At 39.8% G+C, this 16,809-nt stretch overlaps 1 protein-coding gene across 2 annotated transcripts in view; it reads left to right on the forward strand.

Annotated features, from left to right (window-relative positions):
- ank2b (ankyrin 2b, neuronal) overlaps nucleotides 1–16,809 on the forward strand; it is a 213,719-nt gene that overhangs the window by 27,277 nt on the left and 169,633 nt on the right. Inside the window, exon 1 of one of the 2 annotated variants that reach the window (XM_067447664.1) lies at nucleotides 3,544–3,750. The exons of the other annotated variant lie outside the window; for it this stretch is intronic. Coding sequence (XP_067303765.1) covers nucleotides 3,664–3,750 — 87 coding nt within the window. The 5' untranslated portion in view covers nucleotides 3,544–3,663. Of the gene's footprint in view, nucleotides 1–3,543; nucleotides 3,751–16,809 lie in introns of those variants that run through there. 2 annotated transcript variants of the gene reach the window in all.

Genomic DNA, 16,809 nt, shown 5'->3' on the forward strand with positions numbered 1-16,809 from the left:
GAATCTTCTTGAGGACCCCTGGGGTCCCGGACCCAGTTTGAAAACCCCTGGCTTAGAGAATGACGTGTGTTAAGAAGGTTTCGGGATATCCAGCCCAGAATGGGTGATGGGTGTCGATTGGACGGTGGAGGTCAAGCTCCAAACACACTCCGGGTTTACCTTCTCCAGTCTTAAACAAACCTTTATGTGATCCCTAAATATGAGATTTCACACAATAAAATACCTACTTACCTATGAATCAGTGACAATGACTGTCATTATGCTTTTGTCTGTTTCTGATAAGCACATCGAGTGTGTTTGAAACTCAGATAACATTCGCTTACTCACGCAGACACTGTTTGAATGCAGCGGGACTACACTTTATGTTTTCTTGCTTTCAGTGTTGAGCCCATAGACGTCTCTGAATGGACTCACTGAAGCACATTTAATCGCACTGAACCTTAAGCAGCATGTCTGTCTGAGAGCATGACAGCTGCACTCGAGTAATTAAAGACATTTACACAATTATCAACGCTTTAGCCACTGCTACACCGCAAACAAAATCTCTTTTTATTTAGTATTTTTGTCTTTTTTCCTCTCCAAATATCGAAAAATTCTTAAATCAAGATTCATTTACTAGATAAGTAAAATGACATGATATTTTTTTTGTGTTTTCGTAAAGTTTTTGCTTAAAACAGGCAAAATGATCTGCCAATGGGGTGAGAAAAATAATCTGATTTCTGATTGGGACGGAAACAAGAAACAAGATTTCAATCAGAAATAAGATTTCAGGAAAACAAGATTATTTTTCTCACCCCATTGGCAGATTATTTATCTTATTTTAAGCAAAAACTCTCTTCATTTTGAGTTATTTTTCCCCAAAACAAGACAATAATTTGTACTTGTCTAGTAAATGTTTCTTAATGTAAGAATTTTTCGATATTTAGACTAGAAACAAGACAAAAATACTAAGTAAGAAGAGCATTTTTTGCAGTTTTATATAAACACGCATTGACTAATGGCTTAAATGAACGACGACTAGTCAACTAGAAAACTCTTTAGTCGAGAGCAGCCCTAATGTTGGGGAAATGCTGTATTAAACACGAGTCTGCCACTACATGTTTTGATTTAGATAAAAAGGCAAAGATATTTGGTCATGTTGAAATGTTCATGATTGATAATGAATCTTTGATGTGGTGATGATGTGGATGTACACACACACTCATCCACCTCTGCATCTGTCTGTTCTCATAGACATAGATACTAACAACCTTCGGGTGCCAAAACCCTCCGGTGGACCGGCTGGCACTGTAAGAAGCGTCGTAATTAACTTAATGAACATCTATTCTTAGTGCGGTCTTTGCCACAGCATACCAGACATCCCCTCAGTGGTCAGCGTTCAAAGAATGTGGTAAAATATTATTTTAATAAAGAAAAACATTTTATTAAATTAAACAGGTCTCTCTCTCTTGTGTCCTGCTCTGAGAGGTTGCATGAGCATTAAAAAAGACATGTTGTGCCACTTAAACGCAATTTTATCAATCCGGGATGTCCTTAACCACCCTCCCCCTCATTTTTTTTTAAAAGTTAGACATCAACCCTCTTAGTATTCCTCAATCAATTCATTATCAACAAGAAAACAAACCAACAAACTAAAAAAAAAGATAAAATAATGTGTGTTCTAATGATTTTGTATAAAAAGTATATCGGGTCATTAGCGACCCGAGGTGTGTAATAGTGCAAGTTTTTTTTTCTATTCAACAATTGAATCTCTGATGACTCAATAAGTGCAGTTCACCTTTATTCCTCAAGGTGGTGATGTCTGAGGCACAATGATAAAGTGATGTTTCGTTCATAGTCACAGCAGGCAGTAAACAAAAGACCAGGAAATATCATCAGCAAAACTTCTGAACGCAGTCGAATATGAGTGTCACTGATGGTGAAGAAGCTGTCAGATATCACAATATTGATTATGAAGATGCTGAAGATGATAGTTTTGAGGATATGATTGAGATGGTGAATATGAGCAGACGCTGAATGCATTGGGAAATGAGTTCTGACGAGGACAGGGATGATGGGATCAAACATCTGCTCAAAAGCTAACATAATATGCTTAGTTTTATTCTCCTGTAACCGTTACTCTAATATCAGGAGAGTTTTATGTTGCTGTGGCAGTTAGAGATCCATCTGTGTTATATATAGATCCGGGTCGATAAAGACCCGATTATGTAATAATGATTGGCCGAACATACATTTGAGGGTTAATTGACAAAACTAAACTAAACCTGCATAAAGTGTTACACGATGTGTTTTCTCAACTCTAACATCACTGTTTCACTTTCAGTCTTCATTTCTATGTACTTTGGTATCAGAATTGTGAAGCCGCAGCTCTGATGTGTGTGTGGGTGTGTGTGTGTGTGTGTGTGTGTGTGTGTGTGTGTGTAATGATGTTCTGTCAGCGGTGTTGACCCGAGGCCATAATTAACATCAGTGGTATCTCTCTGTGTAAAGATCACACACACACACACACACACACACACACACACACACACACACACACACACACACACACACACACACACACACACACACACACACACACACACACACACACACACACACACACACACACACACACACACACACACACACACACACACACACACACATGTTGGTCTATGTGGTTTACAGGGACTCTCCATAGGCGTAATGGTTTTTATACTGTACAAACCGTATTTTCTATCCCCTTACACTGCCCCTGCCCCTAAACCTACCCATCACACACACACACACACACACACACACACACACACACACACACACACACACACACACACACACACACACACACACACACACACACACACACACACACACACACACACACACACACACACACACACACACACTGCCCCTAAACCTACCCATCACAGGAAACATTCTGCATTTTTACTTTCTCATAAAAACTCCTCCTGTGTGATTTATAAGCCTTTTGTAAAGTGGGGACATGGGTAATGTCCTCATATTTCACCCTCTCCTGTAATACCTGTGTCATACCCATGGCATTATACACATTTGTGTCCTCATATGTCACAAAAACATGCCCACACACACACACAGAAAACTTTCTGCTACAAATTTATAAATAATAATAATTTCTGCTTCTGCTTTAAAATAAATAAAAAAAGACTATGATTTATATCTTGTATTTGGTACTCACAATATAGGGAAAGCTACACACACACACACACACACACACACACACACACACACACACACACACACACACACACACACACACACACACACACACACACACACACACACACACACACACACGGGTGGCAACTGGGAAGGGTTGTGCTTCCCAATAAACACTGGTGGGAGTTGTAACCATGGTGACACCATTGTGCTTCCCTCCTCCCTCAAGCCCATCACCCTCCTTATTTCAGCGGCAAGCTTCTCTCTCTCTCTCTCTCTCTCTCTCTCTCTCTCTCTCTCTCTCTCTCTCTCTCTCTCTCAGCCACTCCCCCTCTCCGCTCTTTATTCCTCACTACCGTCACTGTGAACTGGAGACTGGAGGGAGTGGATGGATCTCCATTGGATGGTTGAACCGAGGATCTATTGAGTTTTTAACCCTTAAGAAAAGATCTCAGAGGGATACTTTGGCTCCTCAGAGACGAGATGAATGAAGACGCTCAGGCCCACCTCAGGATGGAGGCTTCAGACAAACTCAACGGGCTGGGGGGAAGAAGGAGGCGTCCGAAGAAGGTAAACATGAGCTGGATTATTTCTTAAACACACTTTGAGGGAGTTGTAGTTGTTGGTGGTTTACTCTGAGTGAGCTCTTCTCAGAATTAGGAAGTAGAGTAAAGGAGTTATAGCGCTGCTGATGGACAGGTGGAGAGCCTTGCCTGTGTGTGTGTGTGTGTGTGTGTGTGTGTGTGTGTGTGTGTGTCGGCATGTTTCTGTGCCATATGAGGACACAAATGTGTATAATGCCATGGGTATGACACAGGTATTACAGGAGAGGGTGAAATATGAGGACATTACCCATGTCCCCACTTTACAAAAGGCTTATAAATCACACAGGAGGAGTTTTTATGAGAAAGTACAAATGCAGAATGTGTGTGTGATGGGTAGGTTTAGGAGCTGTGTGTGTGTGTGTGTGTGTGTGTGTGTGTTTGTGATGGGTTTATATTTCCAGTGTTTTGATTGACAGCTGCTTCTGCCCACCCGTTCTGTTTTCCTCAATTGAGAGCGCTTTCCTGTGAATCAGAAGCTTTCAATGAATGTGATTTCCACATTATTCATGCACTATAAAGCATACTACTCAAAATATGTAACCAGAATGCTCAATAACACACTGCAACATTCATACGGCCCGTTTAATGGTGTAAGAGTGTTGTGAGAGGAATGATGTCAAAAGCTTCAAGCATCTCTTGCTGTGAAACACCTTTGTTCCATGTGTCTGATGCTGAGAGTGGGGCGGGTCTGCTGCCCTTTGTGTGTGTGTGTGTGTGTACGTGCTACACTCATCTGTCAGATATGGTAAACAATATCATGCCTTAACACAAGAGGAGTGGATGTGTGTGTGTGTGTGTGTGTGTGTGTGTGTGTGTGTGTGTGTGTGTGTGTGTGTGTGTTTGTGTGTTTGTGTGTGTGTGACTGGAGTGTGAGTGTGTCTCCAGAAGGATAGTAAAATCTACATTGTGGGCGCTGGTTGATAGTTCCTGTGAGGAAAATAGCTTAATGAACACACTAAATAATGACGATTAAAATAAAAAAGAAATGTGTTTGTGAGGTTAGGAGATACAAAATGCATTTTCTCATAAATTAATTGAAAGTCTCTACCATGAAATAAATGTGCATGTTTCTAAATGAGAGGATATTTGGTTCTTTTTAGCCACTTCTCTGCTTTAAGAGTCCGCCATTCTTGGCATTGAACTGAAAATGAGCGATTATTTTTCTAATTTCTCACCACACTGACTAAAATAAACGACAAAACAAATAAATACACAATTAGAGCAATTAGAAAAGAGTGAAAGGAACTGTGATTTTTAGAGATGCACTGATATGAAAATTTTGGCCGATACCGATAATTATTTATATTTGAATTTGATATATTATTTAAGCTGATAACTGATATATTAGCTGGTAAATCTAAATCCAATTTTTTAATATATTTTTTTTAATCCATATCCCAAGCACACAATTATTATATTCTGATTGTAATTGTATGTGGTCTATATGACAGACTTGTGCTGCACATGTTTGTGAAGTGATTCCAATCATATTTCAAGCAATTCAAAACCATCATGGTGAACAGTGCGCATCTGAAGTGTCTCAGCTGAAGGAAATAATACATTATTTATAGGCATTAATATATTGGACATATGATTGATACCAATAACATTAAAAATGAACATATATCGGCTGATACCAATAACATTAAAAATGAACATATATCGGCTGATACCGATAACATTAAAAATGAACATATATCGGCTGATACCAATAACATTAAAAATGAACATATATCGGCTGATACCGATAACATTAAAAATGAACATATATCAGCTGATACCGACAACATTAAAAATGAACATATATCAGCTGATACCAATAACATTAAAAATGAACATATATCGGCTGATACCAATAACATTAAAAATGAACATATATCGGCTGATACCGATAACATTAAAAATGAACATATATCGGCTGATACCGATAACATTAAAAATGAACATATATCGGCTGATACCGATAACATTAAAAATGAACATATATCGGCTGATACCGATAACATTAAAAATGAACATATATCGGCTGATACCGATAACATTAAAAATGAACATATATCGGCTGATACCGATAACATTAAAAATGAACATATATCAGCTGATACCAATAACATTAAAAATGAACATATATCGGCTGATACCGATAACATTAAAAATGAACATATATCAGCTGATACCGATAACATTAAAAATGAACATATATCGGCTGATACCGATAACATTAAAAATGAACATATATCGGCTGATACCGATAACATTAAAAATGAACATATATCAGCTGATACCGATAACATTAAAAATGAACATATATCAGCTGATACCGATAACATTAGAAATGAACATATATCAGCTGATACCGATAACATTAAAAATGAACATATATCAGCTGATACCGATAACATTAAAAATGAACATATATCGGCTGATACCGATAACATTAAAAATGAACATATATCGGCTGATACCGATAACATTAAAAATGAACATATATCAGCTGATACCGATAACATTAAAAATGAACATATATCAGCTGATACCGATAACATTAAAAATGAACATATATCGGCTGATACCGACAACATTAAAAATGAACATATATCAGCTGATACCAATAACATTAAAAATGAACATATATCAGCTGATACCGATAACATTAAAAATGAACATATATCAGCTGATACCGATAACATTAAAAATGAACATATATCAGCCGATACCGATAACATTAAAATGAACATATATCAGCTGATACCGATAACATTAAAAATGAACATATATCGGCTGATACCAATAACATTAAAAATGAACATATATCAGCTGATACCAATAACATTAAAATGAACATATATCAGCTGATACCAATAACATTAAAAATGAACATATATCGGCTGATACCGATAACATTAAAAATGAACATATATCAGCTGATACCGATAACATTAAAAATGAACATATATCAGCTGATACCGATAACATTAAAAATGAACATATATCAGCTGATACCGATAACATTAAAATGAACATATATCAGCTGATACCGATAACATTAAAATGAACATATATCAGCTAAAACAGTTCAAATAGATACATTTTAATGTATTTATGCCCTTTAGAATTTATTCTTCTAGATTTATTCTTCTAGACTTCTTTTTCTAATCTAATAATTAAAACTGACTAGAAAAGTGCGTTTGTTGTTAAGTATTTATGAGGATTTTAATACAGCTAAAGTACATTCACAGGAATTTGTCAGCACTTGGATCCGTGTCAGAAAGGTCTTTGAGCTGAGTGAGCATCAGTTCTGCAGTGAGCTTGGGCTTTCGTGCTGGAAGGCAATGAGGGATTAGCTCGATCAATGATGTTTGCATTATTGATATGTCTCCCCTTCACTCGGCGCTGGCGGATGGGGGATGCAGGGGACTGTTTCTCTGCACACTGTACTAATGACAGATTTTTTTTTTACTGCTTTTTGTGCAGTTTTGGGGGAAAATCTATGTGAGAGTAAACTGTGTTGAGCAGAGATGGCTGTACTTTAGCTAAACAGTTTATTATTACTCAAAATAATGCACATAAATCACACAAAATTACCCCAAATAAATATATGTGTATTCTGGGGAGCTTTCTAATGAGTTCTCTGAGCACGTATTCTGAATGGCCCTGATAATGAGCACAGAGGTTAGTGAAAACCAGATGTGGGTGGGGCTTAGCTTACATAATTAAAATGTAATTATGTTCCCTTTATTATTTACATATGTGCAAATATGCTTTGTATAATTTATGAAATAGAGCTGGACAATTCTGGAGAAATTGGGTTGAGTGAATGATTCATTGACTCATAAAGACTTCACTTGTTTCATTACTGGATGAATCAGTGTTTATGAACGAATCTCTTGAGTGAATGATTCAATGACTCACTCATAAAGACTTCACTTGTTTCATTACTGGATGAATCAGTGGTTTTGAGCGATTCTCTTGAGTGAATGATTCAATGACTCACTCATAAAGACTTCACTTGTTTTATTACATTCAGTAACCCAGACGTTAACTGTGAAGCGGTTCATCTCTATGCAGTCTGTTTTCTCAGGTCATCTTTCTCACATTCTGATGAACGCTGCACAGATCCCATAGCTCAGGTCTGACATGTGAGAAGTGCCACTCTGCAAACGAAACCCTTTCCCTTGCCAGCATTACCTCATTCTTCTGGACAATCCTCAACTATGCTGGAATTGATTTAGAGGTGTTTTGCAGTAAGTAACACTACTACGGTGTCCTATTGTTGGAATTAGGGTTTTTTCCATGCAATAAGTGTATCTAATATTCTTTTCAGGCAGATTGTTTGCACTATTAACAGCAGGCTATCAACTAAGACTGGTCTGTCCAGCTTGGATTGCTTTGGTAAGGGTGTAGGCGTGGCCACATGTGATGAGGCTTTCAATGTGCAATGGATGTGAATTGGAATCACCTACATAAGTGGTTTAAATTGGATTTAAAAGAATTGTGTCGAATCCACATGTACCAGATGTGTACCGGATCTGGGCCGACACTATGTTTCTGTCTAGGCATACGGATAAAATCTGAACATGAAATGCATCTCTTTACAGAGGCGTCTCTCTTGCTGGTCAAATCAGATTTCAAAAAGTCTTTTGTATTACTCTTAAAGCGACACATAACTATAATGTCAAAACCGGTGATGGCAATGCCTTAAATATTCATATAGTATTCAACCGGTAAGTCTAAAGATTTCAGCCGTGACTAAAGGCATCCACCGAGTCCTCATGTGCAGTTGAATTTGGAGAGCGAGATGATACACCTTCATTTTCCTGCATTTGTTTTGAAGCCTCGTCATGTGGAGATGACTACATCAGTACCAAAGCAATCCATGCAGATACATTTTGTCTGGACACACAAATCTAATTTGATCACTTGAGCAATTAATAGTGTGGACAGTCTGCCTGATTCGAGGAAAAATCTGATTTGCCTGCCTTAGTGTCGGCACTGGTGCTACTTGATTATTCAGAAACTGTTTTGAGTGTCAGTGGATGGCAAAGCTTGATCAGAATGCGGTTTAAACCACCAATAGTCAAGTTTGGCTAGACTCTCGTACAACAAAGTGTCAGATCCAGGCCACATCTGGTGCATGTGGATTCAAATCGGATCAGAATTGGACCAGATCTGACACTCTGTTGTTGTCTGGGTTTAGCGCTAACCACTCACTGAATGAATATTTGATATTTAAACACTGTGGATCAGGACATGAACATGAGAACTGGGTCAGGCTGAGACTGGCAGAACACACTCGCGTCGGGCCTGGGATGTGTGATAGGGGCCTATGCTGTTTTTGTTTTCAGTCTGGATTGTAACAATAGTTCTGTTTAAAGAGATACAATGCATTTATAAATAGACTATTAAGAGTAGGGTTGCACAATATTATCAGCACAACATCGGAATTGGCCAATCAACACTTAAAGTATAAAAATCGGCAGACAGTTTTTATATTAACAAGCCCCAAAACAAGCCCTAAAAAAGCCCTAAAACTATCCCTAAATGAGCCCTAAAAATAGCCCCAAAACAAGCCCTAAATGAGCCCCAAAACGAGCCCTAAAACTAGCCCTAAAACTAAGCCCAAAACAAACCCTAAAGCTAGCCATAAATGAGCCCTAAAACTAGCCCCAAAACGAGCCCTAAAACGAGCCCTAAAACTAGCCCTAAAACTAAGCCCAAAACAAACCCTAAAGCTAGCCATAAATGAGCCCTAAAACTAGCCCCAAAACGAGCCCCAAAACAAGCCCTAAATGAGCCCCAAAACGAGCCCTAAAACGAGCCCAAAACAAGCCCTAAAACAAGCCCTAAAACTAGCCCTAAAACTAGCCTCAAAACGAGCCCCAAAACTAGCCCTAAAACTAGCCCTTAAACGAGCCCAAAACAAGCCCTAAAACTAGCCCTAAAACTAGCCTCAAAACGAGCCCCAAAACTAGCCCTAAAACTAGCCCTAAAATGAGCCCTAAAACTAGCCCTAAATGAGCCCCAAAACGAGCCCTAAAACGAGCCCCAAAACAAGCCCTAAATGAGCCCCAAAACGAGCCCTAAAACGAGCCCTAAATGAGCCCTAAAACGAGCCCTAAAACTAGCCCTAAAACTAAGCCCAAAACAAACCCTAAAGCTAGCCATAAATGAGCCCTAAAACTAGCCCCAAAACGAGCCCCAAAACAAGCCCTAAATGAGCCCCAAAACGAGCCCTAAAACGAGCCCAAAACAAGCCCTAAAACGAGCCCTAAAACGAGCCCTAAAACTAGCCCTAAATGAGCCCTAAAACTAGCCCTAAATGAGCCCCAAAATGAGCCCTAAAACTAGCCCTAAATGAGCCCTAAAACGAGCCCTAAAACTAGCCCTAAAACTAAGCCCAAAACAAACCCTAAAACTAGCCCTAAATGAGCCCCAAAACGAGCCCTAAAACTAGCCCTAAAACTAAGCCCAAAACAAACCCTAAAACTAGCCATAAATGAGCCCTAAAACTAGCCCCAAAATGAGCCCCAAAACAAGCCCTAAATGAGCCCCAAAACGAGCCCTAAAACGAGCCCAAAACAAGCCCTAAAACTAGCCCTAAAACTAGCCCTAAAACTAGCCTCAAAACGAGCCCCAAAACTAGCCCTAAAACTAGCCCTAAAACGAGCCCAAAACAAGCCCTAAAACTAGCCTTAAAACTAGCCCTAAAACTAGCCCTAAAACGAGCCCTAAAACTAGCCCTAAAACTAGCCCTAAAACTAGCCCTAAAACTAGCCCTAAATGAGCCCTAAAACTAGCCCTAAAACTAGCCCTAAAACTAGCCCTAAATGAGCCCCAAAATGAGCCCTAAAACTAGCCCTAAATGAGCCCTAAAACGAGCCCTAAAACTAGCCCTAAAACTAGCCCTAAATGAGCCCTAAAACGAGCCCTAAAACTAGCCCTAAAACTAGCCCTAAATGAGCCCTAAAACGAGCCCTAAAACTAGCCCTAAAACTAGCCCTAAAACTAGCCCTAAAACTAGCCCTAAATGAGCCCCAAAACGAGCCCTAAAACTAGCCCTAAAACTAGCCCTAAAACTAGCCCTAAAACTAGCCCTAAAACTAGCCCTAAAACTAGCCCTAAATGAGCCCCAAAACGAGCCCTAAAACTAGCCCTAAAACTAGCCCTAAATGAGCCCTAAAACGAGCCCTAAAACGAGCCCTAAAACTAGCCCTAAAACTAGCCCTAAAACTAGCCCTAAAACTAGCCCTAAATGAGCCCCAAAACGAGCCCTAAAACTAGCCCTAAAACTAGCCCTAAATGAGCCCTAAAACGAGCCCTAAAACTAGCCCTAAAACTAGCCCTAAATGAGCCCTAAAACGAGCCCTAAAACTAGCCCTAAAACTAGCCCTAAATGAGCCCTAAAACGAGCCCTAAAACTAGCCCTAAAACTAGCCCTAAATGAGCCCTAAAACGAGCCCTAAAACTAGCCCTAAAACTAAGCCCAAAACAAACCCTAAAACTAGCCCTAAATGAGCCCCAAAACGAGCCCTAAAACTAGCCCTAAAACTAAGCCCAAAACAAACCCTAAAACTAGCCATAAATGAGCCCTAAAACTAGCCCCAAAATGAGCCCCAAAACAAGCCCTAAATGAGCCCCAAAACGAGCCCTAAAACGAGCCCAAAACAAGCCCTAAAACTAGCCCTAAAACTAGCCCTAAAACTAGCCTCAAAACGAGCCCCAAAACTAGCCCTAAAACTAGCCCTAAAACGAGCCCAAAACAAGCCCTAAAACTAGCCTTAAAACTAGCCCTAAAACTAGCCCTAAAACGAGCCCTAAAACTAGCCCTAAAACTAGCCCTAAAACTAGCCCTAAAACTAGCCCTAAATGAGCCCTAAAACTAGCCCTAAAACTAGCCCTAAAACTAGCCCTAAATGAGCCCCAAAATGAGCCCTAAAACTAGCCCTAAATGAGCCCTAAAACGAGCCCTAAAACTAGCCCTAAAACTAGCCCTAAATGAGCCCTAAAACGAGCCCTAAAACTAGCCCTAAAACTAGCCCTAAATGAGCCCTAAAACGAGCCCTAAAACTAGCCCTAAAACTAGCCCTAAAACTAGCCCTAAAACTAGCCCTAAATGAGCCCCAAAACGAGCCCTAAAACTAGCCCTAAAACTAGCCCTAAAACTAGCCCTAAAACTAGCCCTAAAACTAGCCCTAAAACTAGCCCTAAATGAGCCCCAAAACGAGCCCTAAAACTAGCCCTAAAACTAGCCCTAAATGAGCCCTAAAACGAGCCCTAAAACGAGCCCTAAAACTAGCCCTAAAACTAGCCCTAAAACTAGCCCTAAAACTAGCCCTAAATGAGCCCCAAAACGAGCCCTAAAACTAGCCCTAAAACTAGCCCTAAATGAGCCCTAAAACGAGCCCTAAAACTAGCCCTAAAACTAGCCCTAAATGAGCCCTAAAACGAGCCCTAAAACTAGCCCTAAAACTAGCCCTAAATGAGCCCTAAAACGAGCCCTAAAACTAGCCCTAAAACTAGCCCCAAAACTAGCCCTAAATTAGCCCCAAAACTAGCCTCAAAACGAGCCCCAAAACGAAGCCTAAATGAGCCCCAAAAACAAGCCCAAAAACTAGCCTAAAACTAGACCAAAACAAAAACGAGCCCAAAACTAGACACGAAACCTTTACACACTTTAGGCCCCTTAGTGCCAATTGGGCATCGTTTAAATGCCACGGCCTACCTGAGCATTGTTTCTGACCATGTCCATCCCTTTATGACCACCATGTCCCCATCCTCTGAGGGCTACTTCCAGCAGGATAATGCACCATGTCACAAAGCTCCAATCATTTCAAATTGGTTTCTTGAACATGACAATGAGTTGACTGTACTAAAATGGCCGCCACAGTCCCCAGATCTCAATCCAATAGAGCATCTTTGGGATGTGGAGGAACGGGAGCTTCGTGCCCTGGATGTGCATCCCACAAATCTCCATCAACTGCAAGATGCTCTCCTATCAATATGGGCCAACATTTCTAAAGAATGCTTTCAGCAGCTTGTTGATCAATGCCACGCAGAATTAAAGCAGTTCTGAAGGAGAAAGGGTCAAACACAGCATTAGTGTGTGTTCCTAATAATCCTTTAGGTGAGTGTAAAGCGGCTGTGAGTTTTCGGCTTCTCAGACCAAACAATCCCAATGTCTCTGCCATGTAAAAGCTGATTCCAGCATGTTTGTGTGTGTTTATGGCTGACACATCTCTGCTCGAGGTCCTGGAGCATCTCCTGGATGCCGAAAGCCAGCACAGATGGGAAACGCTTCCTGTAATGACATTCAGCCGTTACCACAGCAACAAGGGGTGAAAAAAGGGTCCTCGTGCCCCCGTGCACCTTCCTGAAAATAATACATAGTAAGCATAATGACACACAATACAAGTGTGTTCATCAAACGGCGCCGTTTGTGAGCTTTAAGTGTGTTAATGCGTGAATTATTATTAAGTACCAAGAGGGATATTCATCCTTATGTTTCGGTGCACATGATACCGAATTAGACAGGGTGGAGCCGGTTACAATGACAACAGTCACTCTGTGGGGATGCTTCCATAATCTAGAGGAGCGGTGGGGGTGGAGGACAGGATTAGACAATAAAACAGGAAGGTGTTTATCGTTAGTGTGGATATCTGTGTGCATTATTGAACTCTTCTTTTAATCCTGATTCGAGAGCGAGACAGAGGTAGAGCCCCATCCTTTAATCTCCTGTCGAGGAACAAGGCTCTTTTGTATGAGAAGATGTGGATGTGGAAGTCTTAGCAGTGATTTATTTACACACCTCCTTGAGTTCAGTCAGTGTATGCGACTGTATTTCTGCAGAGATTAGTTACACTGATTCATCTCCTCGTTCCATTGCTCAATCCTCACTACAGTCACTGATTTCATTAACAATTCATTTTTATTACAGTTCAACAATGCATGTTTGCACTTCATTGAAGCAATGAGGCTGTTACGGTTATTTTTCATTTTATGTGATAATCCAATAATAAGCCAATTATGCTTAAGTAATATAGTTCATTATTTTAATTGTTGGGGTTTATGTTTACATAGCCAATCATAAATCATAAAACTCCGAGAGATCTGAGCGGATAACAATAGAGCGACTGAAGCACATCTCTGACTGACACATGAGCAGCATTCATTATTAATATTGCTGTAAATTATGAATGATATTTCAGGGTAAGGGGCGCTGTGGGATAATTAGACAGACTGTGATTGTATTAGAAAAGACATGATTTGTTATATTTAAGTTTTGCCAAAAGGTTTTACTTATTTTATCGGTCAATTGGATTATGCAAGCTAAATTCACTCATATCTGAAGCATATGTTCATTATTTACAAGTTATGCAACATATTAAGTCAATATATTTATGTACAGTGCATCTGGAAAGTATTTACAGAGCTTCACTTTGTCCACATTGTGTTATGTTACGACGTTATTCCAAAATGGATTGAATTCATAATTTTTCCCCCTCAATTCTACAAACAATACCCCATAATGACAACATGAAAGAAGTTTGTTTGAAATCTTTGCAAATTTATTAAAAATAAAAAAGGAAAAAATCACATGTCCATCAGTATTCACCGCCTTTGCTCAATGCTCTGTTGACACAGCCCCACGGCTTCTTGAGTTTGATGCTCAAGCTTGACACACCTACTTCTGGGCAGTTTCTCCCATTCTTTCATTTAAATTTAATTAAAATTATCATTCTTTTTGAAAATCTATTTTCAGGTGCTGTGTAATACCATTGCACCGCTACACTCACGGTAAAAGTTCGGTGATTATTACGCAGGGATGAGAAAATAGTTCCTAGTCATAATGGTCTAAAAAACAAAACTTTTTATTTTTCGTTGGTCTTAGTACACGATGTAACATGGGACGTCCCTAGGATTGGAAGACAGGGGGGCTTAGCCCCGGGGTATTTGTAACGCGTTTGCAAAATCTTGTATTTTGCTTGTTCACTCTAGCTACAGTTTTCCATAGCAAACCAAAATATCCCCTTTCCTTTACCTCAAGAAAACGTAGCTAAAGGTAATTAATTACAACTTACAATTTGACTCTGTATCACGATTCGTGACACTTACCAATCTTCCTTCATTTACACAAACACAGCATTTATTCATTATTTTTATTTCAAATTTAAAAGTTGTTAGACTACTGAAGAAGGCTTGATTGTCATCATTGCAATTCTCTTGTACTCTTTAATAGAGGACACATATCACTAATATAAACACCGTTTCATTCCTTTATATTTATGTAGCCGTTAGATATAAGTGGCAACACATTTAAACACATGTTATATCCAATGTTAAAAATCACTACAATAGACAGAAAAACTTGTCTTTATTTATTTTTTTGTTTATTTTTGTAAAACAAGAAATCCAGCAGGTCATAAAGAACTTTGTTTTTCCACCTCCAAGAAAGGAGTGCTATACATTATGTCTTCTTATTGAGCTAAATGACAGGTATGATGTTTTCCTTGCTTTACCCGAGGCAAAAAGCCTCATGATGACTTTGAAACAGAGTAGAATTATAAATTATATTCAAATTATATGCGTCTGTGGTGAACATACTAGATTTTCGCATCAGTACATGTTTATTTTAGTGCAAACATTGCGCTGTCACTTTAATTCAGCTCATCCAGCACAGCAAAAGAGCGGCAGCGATCGCCTCACTCTATACGCACGGCTCCTGGAACAGTTCGCCGGACCGCGGCCGCATGTAGTGTGAAAGCTGTAATCCGTTAACATGGATGCGGGAAAAAAACCCGCACCGCATACACACTGCAGACGGAGTGTGTGTGAAACGGGCGTCACTTGCAGCAGCGCCCCGGTCTTAATGCTCTGAAAGCTGCCTCAGTTCACACCAATGCAACGAGACGGTGCGGTGCATCATCTTGATAGCACAACGACTCTTTGTACTTCTGTCGACTTTTCGGCTTCTTTTGGCAGCTGGGTATATATAATTTGTTGCTTCTAATGGGTCCTGCACACTGTGCGATTTTTCAAAATCCTTTGCGAATGATGCTTGTGAGACTGTACGAACATGATCGCACTGTAAGATATCAGTTGACATTAATGTCAGACTGTACTATAGTCAAGGCGCACTAAAACGGACACACGCAAGAAAACTCGTCTTGTGTATACCATCAATGAATGACGTTTGGTGACGGTGAGCTGCATTACACGCGGGACTGAAATGCTGGCTAGAAATCTCTAGCTCTCCTTTTGGTCACAGTTTGTCTTGAAAAACCGAGATATTTGAAGGTCACACTGCAGGATTGTGCACCAAATCTTCTGACACCGCCAGAATTTCATCTGAGGTAAAATTCGATCGCAGCGCTCATTAATCGGCTGCCGGTGAACATGTCAAACTAACGACCAAAGACGTCAGATCTTAGCCTAGGATCAGAGGAATCTTTTAGGATTTGCTAAATTTGTCTCAGACGGCCAAATCGTGGGCAAAATCGCACAGTGTGCACCCGGCTTAAATATGAATGAGGATACGGTCATTGATTAATCGAATTGTTATTGTTGTTCTCATTATCCTTTAGGGGGGCTTAGGATTTTGGGGTAGCTTCAGCCCCCCTAATATAGGCCTAACAACGTCCCTGGATGCACTTTAGAAGAGTCAAGTTTTAAATAGGAAAAATATTGAAAGTCTTTGGTCATCATTTTTGAGCACGATGCTAATGGTCTAATCCGATTCAATGATGTATGCTAAGCTACGCTAAAAGTGCTGCCGCCAGATACAGATATCGGCTCAATGGATTCAAAAACCGTAAAACCTTTTGTAAAACGGTAAATCCTAAATTATGGCTTGTTGAAGAGAGATGCCCTATTACTTTTCTAATCAGACTTTTCCTCGCTGGATGAAAGGAATCCCAAAGACATAGGAGACGTGATGAGGCCATTGAAGGATGCAGCCTCTGAATTGGGATGCAATTTTAGTTGAGTGTTGGTTTTATTGTCTTTTGCACTGATGAACTCCAGCAGA

This window comes from Pseudorasbora parva, chromosome 1 (genome assembly GCF_024679245.1).
Source record: "Pseudorasbora parva isolate DD20220531a chromosome 1, ASM2467924v1, whole genome shotgun sequence".
In the NCBI taxonomy this organism is placed as follows: Eukaryota; Metazoa; Chordata; class Actinopteri; order Cypriniformes; family Gobionidae; genus Pseudorasbora; species Pseudorasbora parva.